At 43.6% G+C, this 26,825-nt stretch overlaps 1 protein-coding gene across 11 annotated transcripts in view; it reads right to left on the reverse strand.

The window, feature by feature from the left end:
* The window catches only part of BTRC (beta-transducin repeat containing E3 ubiquitin protein ligase), a 112,298-nt gene that overhangs the window by 46,508 nt on the left and 38,965 nt on the right, over positions 1-26,825 (reverse strand). For 4 of the 11 annotated variants that reach the window (XM_085228953.1, XM_085228948.1, XM_085228951.1 and 1 more), the window contains 2 exons: positions 20,330-20,407; positions 10,089-10,178 (listed from right to left, as the gene is read on the reverse strand). In XM_085228953.1, the coding sequence (XP_085085079.1) occupies positions 10,089-10,178; positions 20,330-20,407 (168 nt within the window). The remainder of the gene's footprint in view (positions 1-10,088; positions 10,179-20,329; positions 20,408-26,825) is intronic. The other 7 variants (XM_085228956.1, XM_085228952.1, XM_085228954.1 and 4 more) reach the window with 2 other exon arrangements.

Below are 26,825 nucleotides of genomic sequence, written 5' to 3' on the forward strand. Positions count from 1 at the left end.
AGCCAACACAGCTTCTTTGGGAATTACAGGGAAGGAGAGGCAATGCCTGAAAAACACAATGCAGAGAGCAAGGAAAAACGAACACGAACTGTGTTAATCAGCTGGATTCCTCTGCACTGCCAACACAAATGCTGTTTCATAGTATTTCTGATTTTCCTTCCCAGAAGTCACCCCCTAACACCACTCTTTCTTCCACAGTATTTTTTCCCTTTACAAACATACCTACTCTTGAAAGACTGCTGCTCATTCAGAGCTGACAATCATTAATTACTGTTTCTGCTTTTAGACTGTATTTGATAAAACTGCTGTTTTATCAAACCTCTAGGAAAAAAACAATCAAGTCAAACAGCTGCCAAACCTTTCAAATTACAACTTCTCGATAAGTGAATAAACTGAAAAATATTGGTGCAAGAAAACTACCAAAAAAACCTCCAAAAAATGCAGCCAAAGAAAGGAGCAGCAGGAAAGCAGTGCCGTATCTGCTCTCTGCTCCTTTTTGCTGGTGAAAGAGGCACGGCACGCATAGTATTTTTAACTAAGGAGTCTCACTGCAAATATATGCCAAGGAATCTTATTTCAAACATATACTAAATAAGGAGGGCAGTAATAAAACAGGCAGTCCCTTACTCTAATTTTATCCGTCTCCCTCCTCTTCTTTCCTTGATGCAGTGAAACTTTAAATCCAACACCAAACCCCGTCTCTCCCCTTCCTTTTTTCTTTTTTTTTCCTTAAACAGTGATCAACATTTTCCTAAATGACCCCCGAAAGGACCTACTTCTAAGCTACTCATTAGTAACAGCCACGTTTGCAATATTAACCTGGATGCGGCTGTTTATTAAGATCTTTTAAGGGGTTTCGAATGAAGACACACTGCCGGTGTACAGGGAGCACAGAAGGGGTAATTTAAAACCCGTGTTTTTCCTCCCCCTCGCCAAAAACATGCCCAGCATTGTGCAGCTGTGCTGCCAGCTTCATCACTCCCTCCATCTCCACTCTTGCTAATTAAAAGGTTGATCACAGAACAATGCTCTTCTCATTAATTTCGGCTTTCTGATTGGGCAGGATTCCCGTTCGCCCCGCCTGATCTTTTCCACACTGCTGAAGTTAATGTGACAGGAGCCCGAAGATGGATTACCCGCTGCCATATTGCCCATCACCTCCAATCAGCAGCTATCTGGGTAAACTGATTGTTCTAATTTGCTCTCATTATTTTTACAATATCAGGAGAAAATAACGCACACAGCTCACTGTCAAAGCCGTGAAAATCAGCCATTAGTTAAACCCGGGCACTGAGTGCCTTTATTAGAAGCGCTGCAGTTTATCGACGCGGCTTCTGTAAACGAAGAGAATACCTGCCCTCTTAGACACACTTTTTGGTGCGTGGTTACATGGGAAGGAAATATTTATCAGGATACTTTCGGCAACGCACGCTGTCTCAGCCTGTTATCCCAACCCGCTGGCACACAGCGACGAGGAAGAACAATAGACTTGACTTCTGCAGGAAGAAGGGCAAAATATGCAGCATTACCCATGCAGCAGCCTGCCTGAACATCTCCACGATTATTTACTGCTCAAATAAATTAAATCATTTCAGCACTAATATGACAGGCCAATACATAAATACACCTCCAAAACACAGGAAATATTGTAATAGAGTGAAGATAAACATGGCATGGTGTGAGTTGTACGCACAAGGTCAACATTTTGGGCTGGAGCATTTGCTTGGGTTTTGTTCTGCTAAGCACAGGAGCCCCGCATCAAAACCCAGCAATGAAGAGCAGGAGTTCCATGCACTAAGGGAAACCAGTCTGTTCTTCAGACTGGTTCTGTTCTGTCCTACAGACTGTTCTTCCCCTACAAAAAAACACCGTGCTGCAACAACTTGGGAGTGAGTCAGAGCAGAATTCCACACTGGAACCTCACAGGATCCCATGGCTAAGAAATGAATGAAGTATTGTTAGCATTATGAAGTCAGGCGTTTTTACACTGCAGTGCTGCTACAAGCTACTCTCAAAATCCTGGACCGCTGACAGCCTCCATGCTGTATAAAAAGAGACCTACGTTATTTTGGCTGCTGCCTATCAGCATCTTAGCAAAGACAAATGCTAAACAGAAGGATTAACAGAAATATGATACTTTAAATCTTGCTAAAGATAAACCTTAAACTGGTGTCTACAATGCTGTGACTCACAGTGTGCTCCAAGAGTGACAGGCAGAGCACAGAGCAGACTGATTTTACTTTTAAATAATATCTAAATTAGATTAGCTCTTTGTGTAGATCTGCATGAACCAGAGGGGACATTCATCATTGTGCCAAAAAAGTTAAATTCACTGGGGCATGCTCAAAGTGAATGGTTCTAGACCTACGTTTTATCTCTCAGACACATCATCAAGATGCTGTGCCAATATGCATGAAACCAGCTAGAAGCTGCAAGAAAGACAACGGGAGGGGAACTGGATACCAAAAACAGTTTCATTTTTCCCATTGTAGATTATGAATTACTTGGGACAGGATCTGTGGTTTCCGTGTCTTGCAAGCACGGAACATCCCTTTCAATATGTGAGCTTCTTTTTTAATATTTAAACGGATTAAATATAAGGGAGGGTATTCTCTTCCCTCCCCCTCCAAAACATGTCATTCTAGTTCCCCTTCCTCCCCCCGCTGTAATTTAAAACACCACAATTTTCACTACTGCTTTTCAATATTTTTGAACCCTCATCAGCTGCAGACCTGAGCTGAGTTCGGGGGGTGATCTTCCCTCCCTCCCAGCTTTGTTTGGCATTTCTTTTGACCCTGGCTAATGGCTTTCTCTCGGAGGGGTGTGCCACGCTTTTCTCCTTAAAATTCCTGCACTGAAAGGCTGCACCGCACCGCGCTCCACAAAACGTGCTGATGGCACAAATTACAAGCCCCCAGCCGAACGCTCCAGCCCCCACCATTCGGGCAGATTTATGTGGGCTCTTGCCGACGTTATTACAAGTCAGAGTTTATTGGGAAATTGTTACATTATGCGGAGTGTCTAACAAATTGCTTATGCTGCTATAATTGGATTACAACAGCCGCTTGCTCCCACCGGTAAGATTAGGCAAGTAGGACTCCTGCCGATCTCTGAGCGTTAGCAGTAATTTTATTTGCCTTGCCTCTCTCTTTCCTAACAACATGCCTCTTTCCCTGCCAGCTGTCTGCTGAAAAGGCACAGGCTTGTTCCTTGGCCCTAACAATGCAATTACAGCCCTGCAGATCGCACTGTTTGTGCATTAAGTACAGAGCCAAAACGAGGCGAATTGATCGTTTGACTTTTGGAGGAGCCATGTGATCTCTGCGTGCGGGTGATCCGGCATGCATCGCTGGGCAATGCTGCAGTACATGCCTGATGAGGAGCTTGCTTCGTGCCATTTCCCCTCCCCGTCTGCTCCGAACAGCAAGGACATTGGAGCCTCCCATTAATCTGGATCTGTCAATAAAGATGGGCTCCTTTTTGTCACCTCTCTTGCTAGGTTCAACTCGGCACTGATTTTGCCTTCTGAAATGTGATGCGTGGCCCCACCGATGGCATCCTCGCCGTGGGCTACAAGATGAAGTGATTATTGCAGCATTTCACACCTCCAGCTTAAGCACAAGATTTGGACATATTTTTCAAACTACTTTTTTTAACCTCTTGCTTTGGAAAAATACTGAAGACATATCTAGGTAATGTAATGATTGTAATGTTTGTATCCTCTGCCATCTGAAGGTGCTGTCACTGCAGATGACTACTTGAGAGGTGATGCTTCTCTTTGCCTTTACCACTGCTTACCACAAATCCCTCAACGACTTGGATTCTGAACTGTTTTGTATTTCCATCACAAAACATCCCTACCTGATTGCTCTCCACAACAACCTGAGAGGAGGTTGTAGTGAAGTGGGGGTTGGCCTCTTCTCTTGGGTAACAGTGATAGGACAAGAAGGAATGCCTTCACATTGCACCAGGGGAGTTACCAGGTGGGTATTAGGAGAAACTTCTTCAATGAAAGAGTGCTCAGGTGCTGGCACAGGCTGCCCAGGGAGGTGGTTGAATCACCATCCCTGGAGGTGTTCAAGAAATGTGTAGATGTAGCACTAAGTGACATGGTCCAGCAGTCAGTATTGGTGGTAGGCAGACAGTCAACCTAGACGATCTTAGAAGTCTTTTCCAATCTTAATGATTCTATGGTCCTATACTCTTATCCTGGTGAATGGTCCTACAAGCTTAATGTGGCAGGACCTGAATCAAGACCTCAGGACTGCAATTGTTTATGCAGAGGATCAATCACACAGCAAACATCTGGGGTAGAAGCACAGCGTATGAGAACACACACAATCAATGTGCAGGGCAATTCTGATTAAGGATGTTCTGTCATTTTTATAGATTTATATCACATCTCCAGTACCTGCATACTTGGAGCACTGCAAAACAACCTCACTTAAATGGGACCTTGGGAGCTCTCCAGTCCATCCTCCTGCTCAAAGCAGAGTCTGTTGAAAGGGCACTTCAGGTAGCTCAGGACTCCAGCCAGCCTGCTTTTGAAAACCTTTAGGGATGATGTGCAAAGCATCCATAGGTAACCTGTTCCAGCTGACGTTCATCGTCATGAAAAAGCTTTCTTTACAGCAAGTCAAACCTGAAAGCGAGTTTCTAATTCAGGAAACCTCTCAAAGACATGCTAAACTCAGCTTCACTGACCACACAATTTGCTTTCTCAAAATTCCAAACCCGGGGATCCAAAAACCAAAAACATCTCCACTGACTTGCCTGAAATTTGGAAATTACTCTTCATATCAATATTTCTCACATCACACGACCATCCTTACTGAGGAGCTTTGAGAGCTGATCTCTGAATACACTTGGAGACCCTAAGCTATAAAGCGCTTTATGAAAAGTAAGCTTTATAATAACATTTCTTCAAAGTCTCTTTTTCATTTAAAAAAACAAGTGTAATTCTTTTTTAATTTGTGGCTTCATTGACACGCAAAGTCATTTTGGGCGCTGAGAGAAGCAGAAATGACAACCATAGTGTTTGCATAACTGAAGACTAAAGAAGCCTGTTTACATGTAGTTTAACACTCAAAAGAAACTCTGAACAGCTGAAATGTCTTATAAATAGCTCAGACCCAGAGGAAGTGCAAACGTCTGCATTGTGAATTGTAGATCTTAATTACAGACAATGGCTGGTACAGCAAGTAGCACGGAAAAAAAAAAGTGAAACAGTTGCACTGTTCATGGTTGGCAATAATTCTTCAGGAAAATATTTACTATCAATCAGTTATGAGAAAAGGGACTCTGCGCTCATAAAACAGCACGTTGCTTCTCATACCAGGACCATTTTGCTTCAGCATAATCTGAATTTAAACAGCTTGTTTCCTGCGGATATAATTTTGGAAATAAATAAAACAAGTCTATCAAAATCTGGAGAATGTGTATGGTGGGGTAGGGTGGGGGAGCAGGATATCACATTTCTTCCTCAGCCATTTGCAAAGAGGTTATCAGACTGAGGGAAAGCTAAAGCATGAAGATTGTCTTGAGCTAAAATAAATAAATAAATAATTAGAACCCCACAATTAAAATAAAAGTAGCCACATCGCTATGAAAAGAAAATCATCATCATGTTAACATTCTAAGACAAACCTCTGATTCTGTATACCGCTTGAGTTGTCTAAATACTCACTCAGAATCCAGCGCTGAACTTCATGTTTCACAGCACCTTTTGAACACAAACCAACCTTCAGCCATGTCCCTGCAACACCAGCCATTCATAACACCCTCTATTACAGAGACAACACACGGAACAGAAGAGAGAAATGGCACAAATGGCATGCCTGGACCTCTCCTGGCCCACAGTGGCTGAGCAGGCATTTGTAGGCAATGGCCTCAGAAGCTGTTGTCCCAGTTGTGTCCCTGGCATACAAAAGGGAACACTGCTAGCAAAGGTTTTGGAGCTGGAAGCATGACAGCTGACAGCCTCTCTGCATCACTGCACAAAAGCATAATACAAAAATAAATTTAGGATATGAAGGAACATACTTTCTTATTAAACCAGTTGAAGAAGTATCAAGAAACAACATAGTTTGTCAAATAATTTTCATTCAGGATTACGTTGCTCTACTATCAATTCAAGGACTGGGAAGGTTTCAGAAGCACTGGAAAACTGTACGTTACCTGAAGATACACCGACTCAGCAGTGTCTCACAGCAGAACTCAGAGCTGCATGCGCTGCTCATGTAAAGTAAATGCAGCGACACTCTCAGGAAAGAGGAGCCATCAATCTGTGACATAAAGGGAGTTGAGAGTCCAAGAGGGACACTCTTCAGATCCATTTGTCCTACTGCCAACTGGAACATCCAGCCTGGAACCCTAAATGTTTGTTTGTTGAAGTGCAGTTGTGGTTTCTCCACTGAATTTCATACAAAAATTCCGAGCTCAGTGTAATTACTGTGCAGACTATTCTTACCCAAAAAATATTGAGGTAGAGATGCAGAAAGAAGTCACAAAGAAAAGCCAGTTCCAATTAGCACCTCCTTCCACCACCCCCTCTCTTCTTTACTGGAATCACCCTTGAATGTAAGAGTGCAGCTACAGGTAAATAATACTACGCATCTTTGCAAGAATATGTCCCTGGAAGACACGACACACTTGGTTTGCTGGCATCTTAGGAGGCAGGACCAGGGATCATACATGGGTATGGCAAGGAGCAAGGAGTGCTCAGCTGCATTTTGCTTTTTCCAGTTTTGTTCACCTCTGGTAATAACGGGCTGAGAACCTGTCCCAGCTGCTGCCCAGCTCAGAGCTGAGCAGATACGCAGGGATGCTGTATGACATTTAAAAGGTGTCTCTATGCTGTCTGTGGCTGCTATGCTGTAGGCTGCCCGGCCCTGGCACATACAGAGAAGAATTTAACGTGCAAAATGAAACTGAGAACACTTCCCTATGCAGCAGATGCAGACGAACTTGATGTGACTGCACGAGTTAATAAAAAAACCTATCTAATGAATACAGGAAATGGGTATGGACTGCACAACTCCATCAGATCAGCTCCTTCTCCTGCTGGGAAGCAAAGAGCACTTTGAATCAGGAAAATATTTCCACGATCCAAGGAAGTGTACTATCCCACAGACTTCAAGTGAGCAGCAAAAGTCAAACCTAGCACAGCCCACATTATCAAAGGGTGAAACAGCAAGACCTCTATTTAAAAATACATAATCCATCCAAGCAAAGACTCAGCCAAGGAGAATGGAGACAAGCAGAGCCTCCCTCACTGCAGGGCAAAGCATGAAGGTCATTGCACAAATCAAGTGGTCCAGGATACAGGACAGGAGCATCACAAGAGTCCTAGGGACAGACCAGATGCCAGGGGATTTTTAACTGAGGATGCACCACACACCAACACCATTATCTGACCCGAAGATACTGGCTAACAAAATATGGAACAAACAATGGGAACAGATGCTCAGTTGGCCAATTTTCAATAACCCTCATTAAAACCAAACACCCTGCCCTTGCAGCTCAGGTTCATGTTATATTTCTACCTTATTTAAGCATCTTGCACCAATTTCTGAGAAAGTCATCCAATTATGGTTGCACACTGGTACCACTGTAACAAGAAATACTCTTGCAAATATTTTGCAGTTTCCAAGGGGATAACCAGGAGGATTTCTGTGTGTGAGCACATCTATAAAAACACAACTAGAAATTACATTTGCCTTTTAAAGACATTAGGTTAAATATATACCACACTTGTTGATCACTCAGAGGCAGTGGCAACAACATGCCCAAAGATTAATGGAAGAACTCCCAGTGACGTCTGTGCACCTAAATATATAATTATTAATTTATGATCACTCTATTCAGTCTAGACACGCACATTTTGAACAAGTTCTTCTGTCAAGGCTGATATTGCATTGCAGAATCAGAAAAAATAATCATCATTTCCAAAGTAACCCTTTTTGTCCTTCAATGCCACTTTTAAAAAAGCAAGCAAGCAAACAAACAAAAAAAACTTACAGTACTTTCAGAAAAGTGCTGCAGACAAAGCAACTTGCATTTATGCTTTCCAGCATTCACCCTCTTGACAAAAGATTTTAATGTTCAAAGCCTTAAGACATCAATCATGGAGGATAAAACTCGCCATGTGCATAAGGCTAGGAGAAGGCCTCTGAACTCCTTAAATCCTATTTAAGCCCTTCACCGAGGGAACATTTAACAGTTGTGCCATTTGCCTATGCCATCACAGAGCCATCTGCATCTAGCTAACTGGAGTTTAAATGCCTCAACACTTCTGGAATTTGAAAGATAAGCTTTCTTAGAACCTATTTCACTTTGTTTTGCAGCTGGGAAGGCGGGGAAAGGGGTACAACAGCCAGACAATCTAGTTCTAGGGGAAATACATCCCCGTAAAAGTCCTTCTTTTATATATAGTATATAATCATACAGTGTGTGGAGACACAATACTTAAAAACATACAACTTTCCACCTCCAGAGTGACAGTTCAAATTTATCCTCAATAACACAAAAGAAGACTTGCCATTCTACTTCCAAACTTGCCTATTTCTCTTACCATGACCGCACTGAAAAGGCTGCTTCAGGACACTCAATTATTTGGGACACTGGGAAGTTAAAGGTATGTCATCTCAGTTTAAAGAGGCATACCTAAATTAGCAGTAAGTCCTGCACATCCCTGTTCCTCAGTAAGAAGATCAGGATGGTGTACAGTACACAGCATTGAGTGGGTTTACTCTTAGCTAGCCCACTGTGAGCTGCTTCATCGGCATCAGAATAGTGCTGTACACTGATATAATTCAGTAAGAGCTAATTCAAGAGTTTCATTTTGTATCATGAAGGGCCTGAGGAAGCAACAAAACCAACTGTCTTAAGCTAGGAAAGTAGGTTTCAGGATTCAATATCTGCACTTTGTACTAGAACTGGTAACTTCTTTCTGAAGTGCATGCCCACTGAAAGGCAACCTCGCATGGCAAGAGCAGTTTACAAGTGCTAAGTCACCTGAATGCACCATGGCAAACTTTTACGGTGGCCGATTCAGAAAAAAAGAAAATAAAAGTAATGGGACATCCAAATTTCACCAGAAAAATTCCAAGGCAAAGATTTAGCTGGGAGATTGGCTTAAAGGTCAATACAAAAGCAAGCCTGAAGAGACAAGGCACCTTTAAAGTATGGAGAAAAAGGGAACTTCAGGAATATCAAGGAATTTAAAACAATGAAAGAGAAAACAGCCTTTTGAGTGGTCAGGTCGTAGTGACAGAGAGCTCCAAAATGCCAGCTGGTTTCAGTAACAGATGGCTGCGTGCACTGATCTGTCCTGCATGCCCATTCTAACCCTCCTCACAGTGGAAACACGAAGCTTATACAAGGCTAAGCACATCCTTCACACAGCCTTTTTATACTTATTGCATCATGGTTCAAATGTTTTCCATTCACAAATAACTCTGCATGTATCTTATTTTACTCCAGTTATGCTGAATTTTAAGAAAAGAGGGTGGCTAATGGCACCTCCTCTGTTCCAATCACACCTAGTACAATTTTCAAGGAATGTATTTCTCTGATGCATGAATATATCTATTTTCTTACCATTCTGACTGTACTTCCCTCTTCCTCTCCTAAATAGAGTATTCACTGGATTTTAGTTAAAGGGCCTTCATTAACAACTCTTTTTACACATTCCTTCTGGCAGCTAAGAAAGGACACCACGACACAGAGTTCTCATGCTTCATATATTTTATATATATATATAGATCAGCATCTATCTGGACATTTACTATGTGAAGTTGCCACAGCTAATCGTGTGGCAGGAACAGGTCATCCCACTGTAAAAGCCTACCTGGGTAGCAGAACAAACTCTTCTATCCTAGATCGTTCAGGACTTGAGTAATCATTTCCAACAGAGGAAAAGAGCACATCTCAAACTCTACACCAAAGGATGGAAAAACCTACCTCAAATAGTCACTTCCCGTTTAAACACTTATCCTAACTGTCATCTTTAACAAGAATTTTTCTTTGATTAACAGTGAATAGAATGCTAAAAAGCCTCTCAAAACCAAAGCCATTCTGTTACTTACTTTGGCCACACAATTTTCAGTCTTCATAGCCGTGCTTCCTAGACATACTGTTTCCTGGTTTAAGCACAGTCTGGCACAGCTGTTGTAGGTCTGCAGAAAGATTAAAATGGTTATGAATAGAAGAAGACAATTTTCTTTCAGGCACCATATTTTTGGCACCAGAACCCACGACAACACTACTACATTTCCTTTTTCCTATGGTGTAATAATTTCAAGCCAAAATAAACTAGTTTACAGCAAAAACCTATGTTGAGGGCATGCTTGTTCTCTGAGAAGCTGTGCAGTTTCATAGTTCTGAGATACACGCATTGAAGGGATTTTTTTTTTACTGTGACTAAAATTAAACGTTGGATGAAGTGACTACTTAAACTGAAATGTCTGAAGAATTCAAGAGTTTCTAATGGAGGTTCTCAGCACCTTGTTAATGACTACTTGATGAAGCTCACCTTTGCTAAAAGGAGGAGGAGTAGGACAGTAGTTCCTAGAAGTCCCAGTACTTGATTAAAACCCCAGTGTGCTATTCCCCACCCCAAAGAACCCACAATTTATGTGCTGACCAAAAGACACAGGAAAAAAAACAGTGTGGCAGTCAGCAGATGGTATCAGCTGCTTAACCAGTGCAGTATCTGGGGGAACACTACAGAGCAGGACTGGTCTGTCACTGCTTACAAAAGACTGCAACTCCTGCCTGCATCCAGAAGGAGAAACAGAAATTTCCAGGCCCAAATCCTTTCCAGCACCACGTGGCCGAGCAGAGTGCATCTTTCAGCATCTTCCACCTTTCAGCAGGGAGGTTTGCATTCGAACCAGGATTAGGCTGCGAGCAAACAGAAGGCTGAGGGACTCAACTCTGCCTCCTGCAAATATTTGCCAACGTCATAAAACTATCACTCTGGTATGCACCGCACTTTTTTCTCAGAAGAAGGATCAGAATGGCATAAACTATAATAAATTGTGGCTTAGCTGCAGTGGCTCAAGTGGTGGACAGAAAAGTTGACACCATCTGCTCTGCGCCGACGTTCAGACAACACCACACAGACTTCATTTCATAAGCATCACATCAGTTAAATTCCACCAGGCTCTGAAGGTGGAAAACCGTGAAGAGTTGGTAATATTCTTTGTTCATTATTGACATTTGTGTAATTTAACCCACTTATTGTAAATCTGTGATCTCCCTCGTTTGCATTTGCATTCCCAACATTCCAGTAGCAGTATTTCTGCCCAGTGTACCTCGTATATACTGCAATTTCAATGAGAGGCTCAAAGAAAGCTAATACCAACTGCACTTTGCAGATGAAAAGCTCAGTCACAAAAGCATTTACTGAAAGAAACATGGAAGCCTGTGGCTTCCTGAACTCAACCATGAACCAACTCACATCTCTTTAGTCTTTTTCCTCCCAGAACAGGTATCAAAAGGCTTGGTAACAAGCCAGCGTTTTAAAAGGCAAGCTTACAGCAAGCTTTCTATCACATACACAAATAGAGTGGATAATCCAAATACAGTATGTAAAATAATAAAGGCCAAAAAACAAAAGCTTTTTGAGAAGGGAGCTCACTACATCACTGTTCAAAAGTAAGATACATGACAGACACAAATAATTATTCCATTATACCATTTATTTTTTATTACTTTTACCCTCATAGTACACATTAGCGTGGACAGCACCAAGACAATTTCCAACATAACTTGTTCAACAAATCCCGCAGGATCTGGTGACACTTGATGGAACTAATGGAGTACTTAAAAATAACAATAAAGAGGAACAAAAGGAACCTCTTCACTAGACCTGATAGCAGCCTTTCAGTATATAAAGAGTGAGTACAGGAAAGAAGGGGACAGACCCTTTAGCACAGTCTGTTGCAACAGGACAAGAAAAGGTTTCAAAATGAAAGAAAGGAGATTCAGACTGGATATAAAGAAGCAGCTTTTTCCATTACAGGCAATGAGGCACTGGCACAGGTTGTCCAGAGAGGAGGTGGACGCCCCAACTCTGGAGATGCCCAAAGTCAGGCTGGAGGGGGCTCTGAGCACCTGGTGGAGCTGTAGATGTCCCTGTTCAGTGCAGGGGAGTTGGACCAGATGGCCTTTAGGGGTCCATTCCAAATTAAATGACTCTATGATTCTGTGATTATATTCGCAGAGATCTCCTGCAGCTCGCTGCCATGGGATGCCATGGAGAGAAACATCAGCAAGTAAAAATAGGAATTAAATGAACTCAGGGAGAACACGTCCGGAGTATGGGCCAGGACATCCCCTGGACATCCCTAGTGTCGTTTGCCATCATTCTGCAGCATCTTCCACTGGGCACTCCCATGTTCATACCTCTGCCCCTGCACCACAAACCAACAAGTCTTAAATCCCTCTCAAGCTTTTCAGCCACACAAATGAGACAAGAACACACTTTTGTTGTGAGGACCAACCTTTGTACAGTAACTTTATTATGTAAAGATCTACGTAAGCATCAAGTTGCCAGACAACCATTTAGTCCTTTGGCAGCTCTTTGTTTCTCAATTGAAGGAAAGCTAAGAGGAGTCAACCCATCAGGATGCAGAACTGAGAATCAAACACACAAACAGTGATCAGCACTTCGACGCCCATTACTGTGTTTGCACATTTACAAAGTTCTCCTGGTCTTTTTCTCACATTCTCATAGAAGAATTCATTATTAGCTGTGCGATAAATAAAGATGCTAAAGATGCATATGCAAGATCTACAACGTGGTCAAATAACCTCAAGCAAAAACACTGAAGAATATCCCTGGAGGCATCCAAGGCCATGCTGGACGTGGCTCTTGGCAGTCTGGTCTAGCGGCCGGCAATTCTGCACACAGCAGTGGGTTCACATTCAGATTATCATTAAGGTCCTTTTCAACCCAGGCCATGCTATAATCTATGATCTAGTTCTGCCCTAACATCCAGGAAAAAAGAAAAGAAGTCATGTCACTCTAATGGGTCTCAAAGGAAATGTTATGAGAATGTTGAGAAGATGCAGCATTTGGCTCACAAAGAGCAGTCATGAGGAGCTAGGAGAGTACATGAGGAGCATGGAGGTATTGCTGTATGGATATCTCCTACTGTTTCTCTGCAGGCAGCAGTTACCAGATGCTGTGAGACACAAGATCACTAAAGATGTGGTTTCATCTGGCATTGTCATGTTGTGTTTGCACACCAACAGTTTCTAGTGAGCAGGCTGAACAGAAACGAGAACAATTGTCACGTCACTGGATAATAACAGAGCCCTACATCCAGCTGAAACAGTTCATGGTGCCTCACGATACACTGCAAAATATCAGAGCACTCCTTCCGTTGCCTCAGATGGCTGTAGGAACACTGACTACTCTGGAAGAAAAATGAGAACATCAAACACAGAACCAGCACTCAGAAAAGCAAATTTCTCAGCTCATCTTTAAAACTCGACCCTTTTATGCATCTCATCTAATTTGCACCAGAACCGTTCAGGTTTCCCCTCACCTTTCATCAAGATAAGAGGTTTCCTTGCCAAGGAAAGCAGTCTGAAATGGCAGCCTGGTTCAACGCCACAGGCGGATAGCTTTGCGTTGGAGTGCTTTAATATGTTTTTATATTGCATATAAAGCATGCAAACATAAACCAGTTTGTTGAAAACTACCTTCTTAGTGGAAGCCGGCTGTAATTCTGAACAAGTTTTCAATTTTCGCACTGCTGCTAGGGTAAAACATTTTAAAGAGTTTAATTTTTACAGAGGCTTCAATGACACAAGATTATCTAACAAAGTAATGGTTAATCAATAGAGGGTTTAGTTGTCAGGTGAAACATATAACACACTAAAAGGGATTGATTGCAAGGCTCCTCCTTATTTACTAGGAGGTATATATTTAAAATGACACAAACTTGTTACCAAGCCGCATTCCTTTAACCTTGCAAAAGCCGTTTGAGAACGGTGTTAAGCAGCCCTACAGCAAAACAAGCTCTAATGAGAAAAAAAACCCTAGGAATATATGGTGGCACCAAATCATGTCAGAAGCAGGGGACCACAAGCAGTATCCACTCTCAGCCAAAGGCTCAAAACGCCACAGAGACCGAGGCTATAGTTCACTAAAGATAGAGCTGGATCTGATCTCATTCCATGCGGGTCTTTGGTTACATTTTTCTTTTTAAAGAACGCACGGTGCTGCTCTGTGACACAAACACGTAACCATCCCTCCCCGTGTCGGTGAGGCTCGGGATGAAGGTGGAATGCCAACTGACGGCCGAGCTGCGAGCGTGCGGCTCGTCTCAACCCCAACTCCCCGGCCATTTATTCAGAGAATCCCCAGTCCCTGAACAAAACTCCACTTTTTAATAGAAGCTGCAGCCCAGGAGCTCAATAAGATTTCCCCCCCGCAATAGTTAATAATTACATGATTTATCAGAGAAAGATAACACTAATAAAAACGCGGCAAAACGACAAAACCCATATCCTCCCTTCAAGTCATTTTCAGGGAAAAGATTATTAAACTGTTCTTTTTGAACAAGGGCTTTTGTAGCTGAGCACAAATTGCCAAACGGTTAGAAAAAAAGTTATTAGACTCCAAAGAATTGAGCAGAAGTGGGAAGTTATATAAACAAATCACTCCAGCAGATTTGGAAAGATCGCTTTCATCTCACTTAGAGCCTTACGAGACTTGCATTAATTACCCTTTAAAGGTCTTTCACATGGGCTATTTAAAATAAATGCAATTTATTTATTTATTTCAAATGAGGTGCTTCTTCCGAAAGAATTAAGTAATCTCAACAAATTTAAAAACGTTTTTATAAACAGGTAATTAAAAAGAAGACTAGAATTAAGGCAAGCTGTAAGACATTACCAGCCATTTGTCCCAATTATTTTCCAAAGCCTAAATTTTTGTCGCCCATGGCCCAGCCCGCAGGAAGGACAGTCTCCACAGAAAGCCATAAGCCGAAATAAAGACCAGTCAAACAAAAAAAAAAACCAAACCAGATCATTCACAGCGTTTTCCCCAAAGCGCAGTTTGTCATATTGCAATTACACCTTGCCTACTGCGAAAGGCAGAGTCCTTAATATTGCCACTAGAGGGAAGAAGCGTCTCAACACATGGCGATGGTAGTTGGGGAGTGGGGTTTTTTTGAGCAATTACCATAACAAAGCTCCCTTGGCTGTGTGTACCTTCTAATTACTCAGTACAATTAAAATGACTTACCTAAAACAAACAGCAAAAAGAGAGGCCCCTAAAACAAAAAACCTCACCACAATACAAACAAAAAGCCTCACTCCAATCTGCCTGTTATCTGAAATTACATTAAAGATGAAGATCTTTCTTTCCTCATCCATCAGTGCACAGGGGCAAAGAAAAAAAAAGTAATGTCACAATGCCCAAACACCACAGGGTATGTTCAGCCAAGTAAAAGCATTAAAACCAACAAAAACAAAGAGCAAAGAGAACTACATCTCTTGTTAAAATAAAGAACAAAAAAAGAAAAAAAGGAAATGTCGTGGTATTTAGCCATCTGGTAGCTGCTTGAAAACAAATTGTCCTCAAAAGAGCAGAAATACAGTATGTCTTCTCTCAGTTCACTGGCTTATGAATCAAGACGACTTCTTTTTTTTCCTTTAATTCAGGCACAGCAGTGTCAGACTTTGTGCTGCCGCCCAGCCCTCTCCTGTCCCGCCGTGCAAAAATGGCCATCCCCACCAGAACGCTTTCTGCAACGTGGACGCAGCATTTGCAGCCTTTCAGGATCCATCTCGTTGGGCCCATTGTTCCAAATCCCCCGGATTTTTCTTTTCCTGACAGCTACTCGATGATTTTTTCTACCCTTAAATCTTTCATTTTATAAGGCGCGTCATTAAGGGAAGATGGCAGCCAAGCGATTTTTCTTCCCATTGACAATTTGTGACATTTCTCCAGCAGCGTGCAAGGTGTTGAAAACCTGGCAGCTGTTACCTCCCGGGATGAAGCTCCTTTTTTATCCTCCCTTGACAGTTTAACTCAATGGGTCAGCACCTTTAAAGACTGCAAAGTACCACTGAAGTGGATGGAGGCTTGAATTACTGCTCCCTCCCTAATCAATGTAAACCCTCGCTGCAGGTGAAACTCTTCATCTATAGAGGTGCATGGGGGAGGAAAATGTAATGCCCTGAGCCAGATGGTTCTCATCTTGTTTTTTAAAGAAGAAAGGAACAAGCTAACAAGGGGACAGCTACTTTGTTAGCTTCTTGGCCTCTCTCATGGCTTCGGATCCCCAGGGTTCCAGCCACACAAGAGAAAGAATACAGAAAAACATAAACACTTAAACATAACTAAGGGGCTGGCAACACGCTGCTTTCAAAGACTTGAGAGTCCTGTTCAGCGCTTTATTTATCACTGCCCACGTTCTTTGGATGGTAAGTGGACATGGATACAAAGGACAGGGGGAGCAGACAACACTCGCAATTTACTCAATTACACAGGAATGCAGAAATGCAGCAGGGTGACAGATTCCTATTAGCACTACTGCTGAAAGAGCCCAGTGCCCTTTCTGCCACGAGGCAGCATTCCCACTGTAACTCCAGCTCCACTACAGCCCAGGTCGGCCCATTTGTTACCGTGCATGGAGCGTTACAGACAAATGGAAATTATTTTTTCCTTTTGTTTGAGAACAAAATGTAAATAAATAAATATAGTAAGTTCAGGATGTGCTTCTAGTGAATTCAGAAGGTTTTTTTCAACCAGCACCTCCCTACTTGCAAGCACTAACAAGGTAAAAGCTGAGGTGTGCAGGACAACACTGCTGACCTGGTTCCACCCGCACTCTGCCAGGTGAATCGGAAGGGCAATGCCTTCCCCAAGGGCTGGAGGGAGCTGGAGGACCCTTGCTCCTTCCCACCACACAGCTGTTCCCACTGCAGAAACAGAAGAAACTCCTGGAGAGCACTTCTGAGCAGACCCATGGGCAGGACGGGGCCAGCAGAAAGGGCTGGCTGCTGCTGCTTTTTGTCTTTCCTTCGCCCTGCCTTCTTTAGCTGCTTTCTGCTTCTAACAGTTTGCTCGCGTATTGACTTGAAGCCCTTTAAGAGTGGAATGTGTCTACTTGAACACCGAAACAGCACCTAGAGCATGTTTTAGGTGCTACATGTAATTCTACAAAACGATCTCAAATCCATAGGAGTGAATTGAGGCAACATTCTGTGCCAAAACGCTAACAGGAAAAAAACCCTGAAAATGCAGAGGGGCTCGCCTGAATGGGGAGCGGGCTGGGATTTTTCCCCGGACTTCCATCTGGAGGCTTGATGAGCGACAGCAGAGAGCCAGGTGAGCTCTGCAGAGGGTTGCAGGAGGGAGGCCGCAGCAAGCTGCCGCCATTTCCCCCCATGGCACCCCGACAGCCCCCAGGAGCACAGCGCAAGGCACTTCGTCATCGCCCCGCCAGGGGAGGGAGGGCAGGGCTCTAAGCAAGCCGCATTGTGCCCGTCTTCTTTAAAAACCAGAGAGGTAATCAAGTTCAGGGCAGCCCTGGACAGCTGCCCTGTGACCTATTCATGTTGACCCCCGCTATTCATCACTTTCCTTAGGACTGTGAGGGCAAGCTCCCGGGGAGTGACCACCACAATAGACAGATAGGAGCCAACAATAATACGGTTCCCGCAAAAAAAAACAGATGGCACTGCAATAAATTTACAAATCTGCATTCATGGCTCTGTTAAAAACACCCAGAAGCTAAAAGGCTGGAGGGGCCCCCAGAGAGCTTCCCCTGCCCGGTTTCTAAAGGCCGGCTCTCTCCCCAAGACTATTGAGCTCGTGTTCTTCATAAATGAAGAATGGAGATGTAGCCCTTAAAATAACAAACGCCTGACCTAATCAATCTAGCGTTTGGGGCTAACACTAAATGATAGGCACTGAAAACTAATTATGTTTTTTGGCAACGAAGTTGAATTAAAATGGAAACACACAGGTTAAAAAGGCACTGAAGCATTTGCGAGTCCCTTTGAAAGGGCAGCACGCACACACACACGCTCACACGCAGGGCTTCAAACAGGAACCTGATTCAATAACTCATGCATTTATTTTTAAAATGAATCAGATTAGTCCCATGTGTGACCTGCCGGTCCATCTGTATGAGCTGGACTTAATGGGCACTCTTCTCACGCTTACTTCAGTTTGAAGTATGAGAGAGATAAATTTAGTTTAATTTTCAACAGATCAAGCTATCCATTTTCCAAATGGACCATCTGGATCAGCCTATTAAAATTAATTTATAACTTTGCAGTGTGAAAATTCGTTTGTTAGCTTAAATAAAGTTGCCAGAAACTTTTGCCACTCATCATTGTTTTTTTCTGAAGTTTTTGTCCTACAATTGTCAGTTTACCCCTTCAAAATTTAATTCTGTCAGATCACGCGCCCAACAAGAGCCGAGCATTTGCATCCATAATTCAAAACCTGCCACAGCTTAGATCTTTTTCCTGTTCCAGCTAACAGTCAAGTTCATTGCCTGCTCCTGCTTCTGTTCCCACTGCTGATCTCCGTGTCCCCTGTGCCCTGCAGACACTCCTGGCAAACCATGGCCCCCACCTGCACAGCTCCACATGTTGGCACTTCCGAAGGCAACCTTGTACGACAACCACCTGAGCCAACAGAAGGCTTCCATTTCTTGTAGTAAGAAGTCCACAGCCTCACAGCACTGAGCTAGGGGGTCTTCAGCCCCTGTGCACAACTTCAGGTGCACAACCACCACCCATCTTTTTGTTACCTCCACCTCCTGGTATGTCTGTTCCACAAACCCTCCTGAGGACACATTTATGGCCAAGGCTGCATACCAGCACAGCAACCAAGAAACAGCACTGCACCTCTGCTTACATACATCAGCAGCTGAACATACCAACACACCATACTTCCCCTGAAGCGGTCTGCTGCATCTCATTCACTTTCTCTAACAAATCAGTAAGGACAGAACACACGGACACTTTCAATAGAAAGACCATGAAAGTAAACAGACCTCCCCCTCTCTCCACGTACACACATTTGTTGCTTCTGTGCAGGAGGTCCATGTTTCTCAATAATGAAATTTCAACAGCAGTGTCCAAAGGGAGGGACAGAAAATACGAAGCTGTATACCCAATATTTACCAAGTTAGCATCTTTCCATTAAGGTACTAAGTACTGAATTCAGCACTTTTTGTGTGTTACTGCTTTGACAGCATTTGCAGGACGGATCTTTTTGGTATTACAAAATATGCACAGATGTAAGGCAGGTTAATCTCCTCCTCGAGGATATGCAGATCTTTACTCATTGATTAAGACAGAGAAAAGCACAAGGCTGCATTTGTCTCTGATATCCCCACTTAGAGCTGGAAAATTCCCAACTGCTTCTTGTCCATCATTAATAGAGAAAAGGTGCAATCTGAGCTTCCAAAATGCTTTGACAGTTCTATTTATGCTTATGTAAAGAACCAAAATTCCTTCCACCACAGGCACAAGATTTGGGCAACCAAGTCTGATGATCTAGACAAGAGGGCATTTGCTTTCAGACTACAGCTTGAACTTGTCCACAGGCAAACAGAAGTGCTCAACACATAAGGTGCCACATAGCAAGCAGAAGGCACAAGGATTTCGTCCTGCATCTGCCCTGCTAAAGACTGGGCACAAAGATGAAGGCTATGAAGGCTCAACAGTACATGAAATGCAACTGATCACCATGTTTTGAACTATGTCTTTTGTTGATGAACTAGTAAGAAATTTGCTTTATTATAGATAAATGGCAAAGATATTAAGTTCTATCATCCCACTCTTCCTTCTACCAATTAGTAATATATAGGAATGTATAAGAAAATAAATTAGTCATTTTTCAGGTTATTAACCTGAACATCACCTCCAAGAAAATTCACCTTCAAGGGTAATGGAAAACTTAATTATTCTGGAAAGCTCTGACTTACTTGAACGCATCACCTGAAACAAGATAAAACACACTACAAACAAGGGAGGAACAAGAACAGAAGAAGAGGCTGAGGAGGGCTGCATGAACACCAACTGGAGGAAAGTAAAACTAGAGAGTTTCAGCTGACTACACTATGCAGAAATCAAGATTTCCTTAGAAAGACTCATGAGACTCTCTTGAAAGCTAAATCCGTATGGCTGGTTTTCCTGGGTACACTGTGACTGGTTCAGACCTCAAAGGAGAAAAGAAAGAATTTCCACGAGTGTAAGTCAGACTTCAGCTTCCAAAAGCATTTAAGGATTCAAATAGCTAGAAAGTTTTATTGCATTTTTAAAGAGACTGATCACATACCTGTCTAAGTGAATTCTTCTCAGGAATGATCTTCCTAGGGGGCTCATCATTATTACAGTCTTCTCTTTCAGAGGAGTTCTGCGAAAGAAAGTAAGCTTTAATTCAGTTCTTATCCCTAATATTACTCTGCGAGGAGAAAAGAAACAGAACGTTTGTAAAATGCAGGCTATAGCATTTTACGTATACACATACAGGAGGCTAACGTGTACTTCTAAGCCAGCTTGTTACGGCAGAAAAAGAATCTCCTCCTCAACACAGCAACGCACCATTGTGCAGGTACCTATGGAAGAAGCCTGTGCTTTGGGGATTTGTTCTGAAATTACCAATAACTGCCTCTCTGACAAGCTGGAATAACGGCTGGATGAGCATGGTAGCACCAGTGCTCCTAGACACCCCAGTATACCCATTGAAAACAGTGGAACCTGATGAAAACAAGACTGTTAAAGCGTAGGCAGCATACGGTAGCACGGCTACGTTTCTCCCTCCTGCCCCTGACTCTACCTACAGACACGTCCCATTTCTAGGAAGTCTGAGGCTGCAAAACGTAAGCTACCAGATCCAGAGAAGAGATCAATAAAGCAAGGGAAGGGAACTGGAAAAAAGAAATATGAGGGCTTTTGCAGAAAGCGCAACAGGAGAGGTTTTTTTTGTGTTAACCTCACAATTAAAACCAATTACTACTTACTTTAGAGTAAAGATGAGCTAAAGCTTAGAATCATAGAATTACTCAGGTTAGAAGGGACCTCAAGGATCATCAAGTCCAACCAGAGCCTAACCATAGTACCCTAACTCTAACAACCCTCTGCTAAATCATATCTCTGAGCACCACATCAGGATAGGCACAAACTTTAGCAAACATCTGGTAGAAACTGCTGGGTGCGTGGGGGAACCCTGTCCTCGCATGGCAGCTCCTGTGCACGGGTTCAGTACGTGCCAGCAGCGTAGTGACAGCCAGCTTTGGGGGAATCCCACACACACATCTCAACTCAGTTTGATCACCACAGTATTCGTAGCCTTAGGCCACATTCCCATGCATTCAGTAGTGAGTAACTAAACAGGTTTTAAAGAGAGACAGAAAAACTGCTCAGGGAGAGCTCTGCCAGGAAAAGGGTGGGCTTCCAGTTCCTTGCAGACGAGCTCAGGGTGCAGAATTTCCAGCAGAAGCGGGCATGCCGTGCTGCTATCCCCTTTTCCCCCAAAGAACCTGCCTGGCTTCGATGAGGGCCAGTTCCTCAGGCAGAGGTGGGCTGCAGGGCTGGCGGAGGGGAGAAAGGCACAGCCAGGAGGTACAGGCAGAGAAATAGCAGATAAGGGAGAACAGTTACAACAAAAACTCAAATGTTGGTGGGAAGGACTCAGTGTAAATCGTGACTTGCAGACCAACTAGAAATTTTTTTTTGTGGCTTTTTTTTTTTTGTTTGTTTTTCCAAACAAGATATAGAACTCGCAAGGCACCATGGCATCTGGGATGCTGTAACCAGGGTTTTATAATGGAAATCAATCCTAAACAGCCCTGATAAATCGCTGCGAGAGCTCAGTTTTTAAAAGTTTTCATATGAGGTCTCTGCCAGGACCCAGTTATTGTATTAAATCCAGCCTAGGAAGGACTGCGATCGTAAAAACACACGAGCTAGAATCACATATCTCCAAAAAGAAAGGTCAGACATTAAAGCTGCTCTCTGCTACTCATGAAATACAGCCTGGTAAGTGGCTAAATTCAAGTGAGGACTTTAATTCCTGTGCTTTGGAGAAACAGACCAAGTACAAGAACCACAGGAACGCAAGGTGAGTGCTGTACACTTCTTGGAAATGCATTTAGTTGCCCAGGTTAGGGAGTCTGGGGGGACTGCTCACTCTTAATGGATTGTTTTTCAACAGTCGACCCCTTCCCTACTGCAAGCGCCAAAATGTTTTCCCAATCTTTTCTATGGCATTGAAATTTTGCATCCTTTTTGCATTTCAAACTAACCAAGACTCCCCCTCCAAAAATATCAAAAAGGAGAAAAATCAGTGCTGATGCTGGAAATTCCTAATTCCTGCACAGCATCAGGTTATCTACTTTTCCTTTAAGCCGAGCATCTGATTTTAAGAGCAAGCAGAGGACCATTTTGCATTCATTATCTTTATAGGTGGCAAGGCTAAGAGGTTGGCTGAACAAAGACCAGACAAAGACTGCCAAGTGCATATGGTGGTTCACAGCTTGGCGCCTCACCATCCTACAGCACCAACACAGCAGCTCCAATCGCAGCCTATTAAAGAGGAGAGCTGCTCATGCACTTTTGTCGGCAAGTAAGTTCCGCTTGGTGAAGACAGAATGACTGGAAAGCATTACACTTAAGGAAAAGCACAGATGTTTGGAACTCCCGCTCATTTCTCAGGAATAGGAAACCCATCGATCCAGGTGCAGGTACAGGATCCTGCATATTTCAGGGCTAACCGTGCTGTGTGGACGTGATTTGCACTTGATAGGGCGACGCTTAGCCACGGCCACGGGAAGAGCATAACGTAATTGACTGAAACGGCACATCTATATATTTCTCCTTGCTGAACAAGGTGGGAGGAGGGATAAACACACGCGAGGTCACAACAAGGTTTGCCTCGGCAGGACTTCAGCGATGCTCCCGGCCACAGGAGAGGAACAAAGGGAGGACAGCTCCGAGCACCCTCTCGTGGCTGCTGAAACGCACATCCCAGACACAGAGCTGGAAAGGAGCATTTGGTATCCAGACGGTACCTTGGGTGTACTCGCTGGGAATATTAAAGTGCGGCGATTGTACTTGATACAGAGGGGGTGAGCGATGAAATTTATTAGGGTGAAAGAAGCAAAGAAAAGCGGCGCACACAGAAAGCTGAAAAAGCCAATGCAGGGGAAAGGGATAAAATCCCAAAGGCAAGCCTCCCTTCCCAGGCTGGAGCCAGCCTGGCCGAAACCAGGTTGGTTACAGCCGTGGGACCCACACGCAAGGGTCTCTCCTTTCACACAAGGACAAGCGAGATACAACAAGGAACACCAAAGTCTCCAAACCCCAGACCGATCAGCCCTGGTGAGATAAAACACGCAGGGTTGCCACAGACAGGCAAAATAATTTCCCAAGGTCACACAATGACGGCGGAAGTGCCAGGATGAGAAGGCAGCAAACCCAGGCTGACGTTTACGTAACCTTCAAAATCTGCCTCTAACAGGAGGCTCTTGCAACAAGAGGCTTTGCCCTCCGTAGCTCGTTTTTCCTAAAATGGCCACTACTGCCTGGAACGAGAGCCTTTTTAATCTGATTTGCATTTAAAACTTCAGCCTGTAATTAACAGAATAGAATTCCGTGGCAGGTTGTCTTAAAGACCACTACGAAATTATTACTATTTAACTCTCCCCACGACGCCTCCTCCACCACTAAACACACCATGCTACGATGCGTACGAAATCCCCAGGCTGAGGCGTTTGATGGGAGATGACACGCAGTATTTTGTGTACACAGCCCAGCAAAACACTGCTGGGAACGAGATATAATACATGGATAAATGCACTCCCAGGGACTACCAATTGGGCAGAGCTACCTTTAGTACCGCCTCGCTCGTCGCGGTGGAAATCAGAGCCCTGCCAACTGGGGGAGGCTTTCTTCGGTGCCGTGCTGCCCAGCACTAATTATAAAGCCGTACAGATGCAGCCTTTTTCCGAGTGTGGGGAGGTGGGGTGGGGGAGAAGCGTGCGTCTATGCGAGGAGCACAACTATTTTTTATGCTTTCAAATTCTTAATCCTGTTTGGAGCTGTCAGTGGGGGTTAATGGAAGCCTTGGATAGGAGAATTCCAATCTGGTTGGCAGATGGATAGGTTGGTTATAGCTGCATAACTATGTCTTGCCTGCAGGCACAATTCAGAACACTGTTAAAGCAATATAAAGTCTCTGTCAAGCTGAACCATTTGGATCAGTAGCAAGGAGAAATAATAATAAAAAAAGGAGTTCATTTCTGGGCCTTGCGCGTTTACGCTAGTATGCAGAAACTGATTAATTGTCATCGTGTGCTGGTCTGCTATACCTCGGATTTCTACTTCTGGAGTAGATTTTGCATGCTAATATAATCATTCTCCCTCTTGAGACATTAGCAAATAATCAAATGAAAAACAGGATCATAATTTACTGAGATTCGGGCAATTCTCTATGCAAATTTGACTTGTTATTGCTGCTGCCTCGTTAATCTGAATGCCTTTGACAAACTCCTTTGATTTATGAACTCGTGACAACTCCAATGTGTATATATTTTGCTAGATTGACATTATCATTAAGAGTGGGTGGACTGAGCTCACATGAATGGCTGATTTTATTCGCTGGTGTCTGCTGCTCAACAGCTGAGCATCTCCTTCTCACAAAGCCCCTAAGCACCAGGCTCTTCCCATCTACCCATCCATTCATCATCTCGATGTTAATTGGCCCAGGCTTTAAGCAAATTTTCAACACGATTTAAAGGCACGATGACACTGATTACTGACCCTCTGCCATACGGTGCCTATTGATTAACCTGACAGAGATGATGAGCTTGAGGGAAACTAGGTGTGTGCAGACCTCAGGGGGAAAAAAATATATTGTTTATGCAGGCAAAACACTTGTCATTATCCCAAAGGCCAGAATTTGTGCTGCACTGGCCCTTAAAACACACTATTGCTTTAAACACCTGCATCCAATACAGAAAACGCTTGCTTGCTGTGGAAAAAATGATTACAAATCTGATGTCATGTGCAGTCTGTATTTTAATCGAGTTCCCTGATAAATAGACCCCTTCCAGCCAGTCAAGCCTCTCTCCAGCCACGGCGTGTGAATGCATCGGCTCCAACAGGAGCCAGGGCAGGGCATGCTTTTAGTGGCATCAGCAGATCCAACCACATGGAGGAAATCTACTTGGGTATTTCAGGTCCCTAAGCAAATAATGCAGAGGGAACACTGTGTCCAAACGGTTAGAGTAGAGTAAACGTTTCAAGGGCAAACTGGATGCCAGATGCAGCCATCGCAGTGGTTGCTGCCACGTTAAAATAGATGCTCTAGTACACATGGCCAAAATACCACATTTCCCCTTTCCTCGTGCAAACTGTTGATGGCACTTGACCCCCAATCTCCTAAGAGGATTCAGACATTTTAGCAGAGCTCAAAAATAACTGGCATCCCCTTTCTTGCCTCTTGAAGGGTCCCTGCTCCTCCTCACCGAGGGCAAAGGGCTGCTGTGTTCCGCAGCTCCCTCCTGGCCGAAAGCAAGAACATCAGCACTGTGCCTGCAGAGCAGTGCTGGACGGAAGGAAAACGAAGCAGAAGGGCCGCTTTACCCCACCCAGCCCCAGGTTAAGGCTGTCACTCACTGCATGCTGCTCTTCCCCAGTTCAAGCCAGCCAGCAGCCCAGATGCGTCTCTTGTTTAGTCTGGGGAGGGCGCGGACGGGTTGCTGCCCTAAGATGTTAGGAAGTTGTCTCCTCATTTGCATCACTGATTGCAGGAGACAGAACAAGGCATCACTGGGTAAAGGTACTGGGAAGTAAGCTGCAATTGTCTGATGCCTGTGTCAGCCAGAGTGCACTGAAAGGGGAGAGGGAGGGAGGAGAGAAAAAAAGAGAGAGATGTGTGGAAATAAGTGCCAGGCTAAGACTACAGGCCCATATAAGCCTTACATTCCGTTTCCAATAACCTTTGTAAGTGATAGATGAGTCCAAGCCCATTGTTATCGTTAAGGGACTGTCAGCATCCTGATTTTATAAATGCTGTCTGTCAGTTTATAAATATCTCAGCCATTTCAAACAGTGCTTGGATGAATCCTGGCATACCCAATGTCAGCCTGAAAGCAGTATTACCGTTAAAAAAATTATGGATCTAACATCCACTAAAAGCATTTAACAACAGCTTCTCCTTTTTCTTCTACCACAAGGCCTAGAGCATTCAAATTCATGCTTATTTGGCTAGTCACCCTGCTAGATAAAAGCAGTCTTTAACATTGGTAATGTTCTTTGAAAGGAAAAAAAAAACAAAAAAACACCACCACCAAGTATAAAAAAATCAAGTTTTAAGGCGATTCTCTGCCTGTTTGGTATATAAAACAAAAATGACAGCTGTAACACACAGGGAGATCCATGGCAATGAAAATGCAGAGATAAGTATTAGACCCCATTCCTCTCTGGCACTTGCTGCTCTGAACATACACTGAGATTAGATCCTTTCAGAGAAAGCCATAAATTGCAGTATGTAGGCACGAGGGGGTGACCTCAGCCCGGAACGGAGCACAGACAAGTTCCCCAGCCCTTACAAGTTTCAAGTTAAAAGGTACTTCTGCACGGGGTTTATGCCTCAGCATAGAATAATGGCAAGAGAGTAGATCTGCTGCAGTCTTGGAGCAACTGAGAGCCGAAAAGGAAAGGAGATGAGCACAGCTGGCTTCCAGCTCCTACCTGTTTTTCCCTTATTTTTCATTCACGTCCACAATTTGCAGATTAGAGGAAGATACATATTTTCAAAGCAATGCAGC

Source organism: Meleagris gallopavo, chromosome 8 (genome assembly GCF_905368555.1).
Source record: "Meleagris gallopavo chromosome 8, MGAL_WU_HG_1.1, whole genome shotgun sequence".
Taxonomy (NCBI): domain Eukaryota; kingdom Metazoa; phylum Chordata; class Aves; order Galliformes; family Phasianidae; genus Meleagris; species Meleagris gallopavo.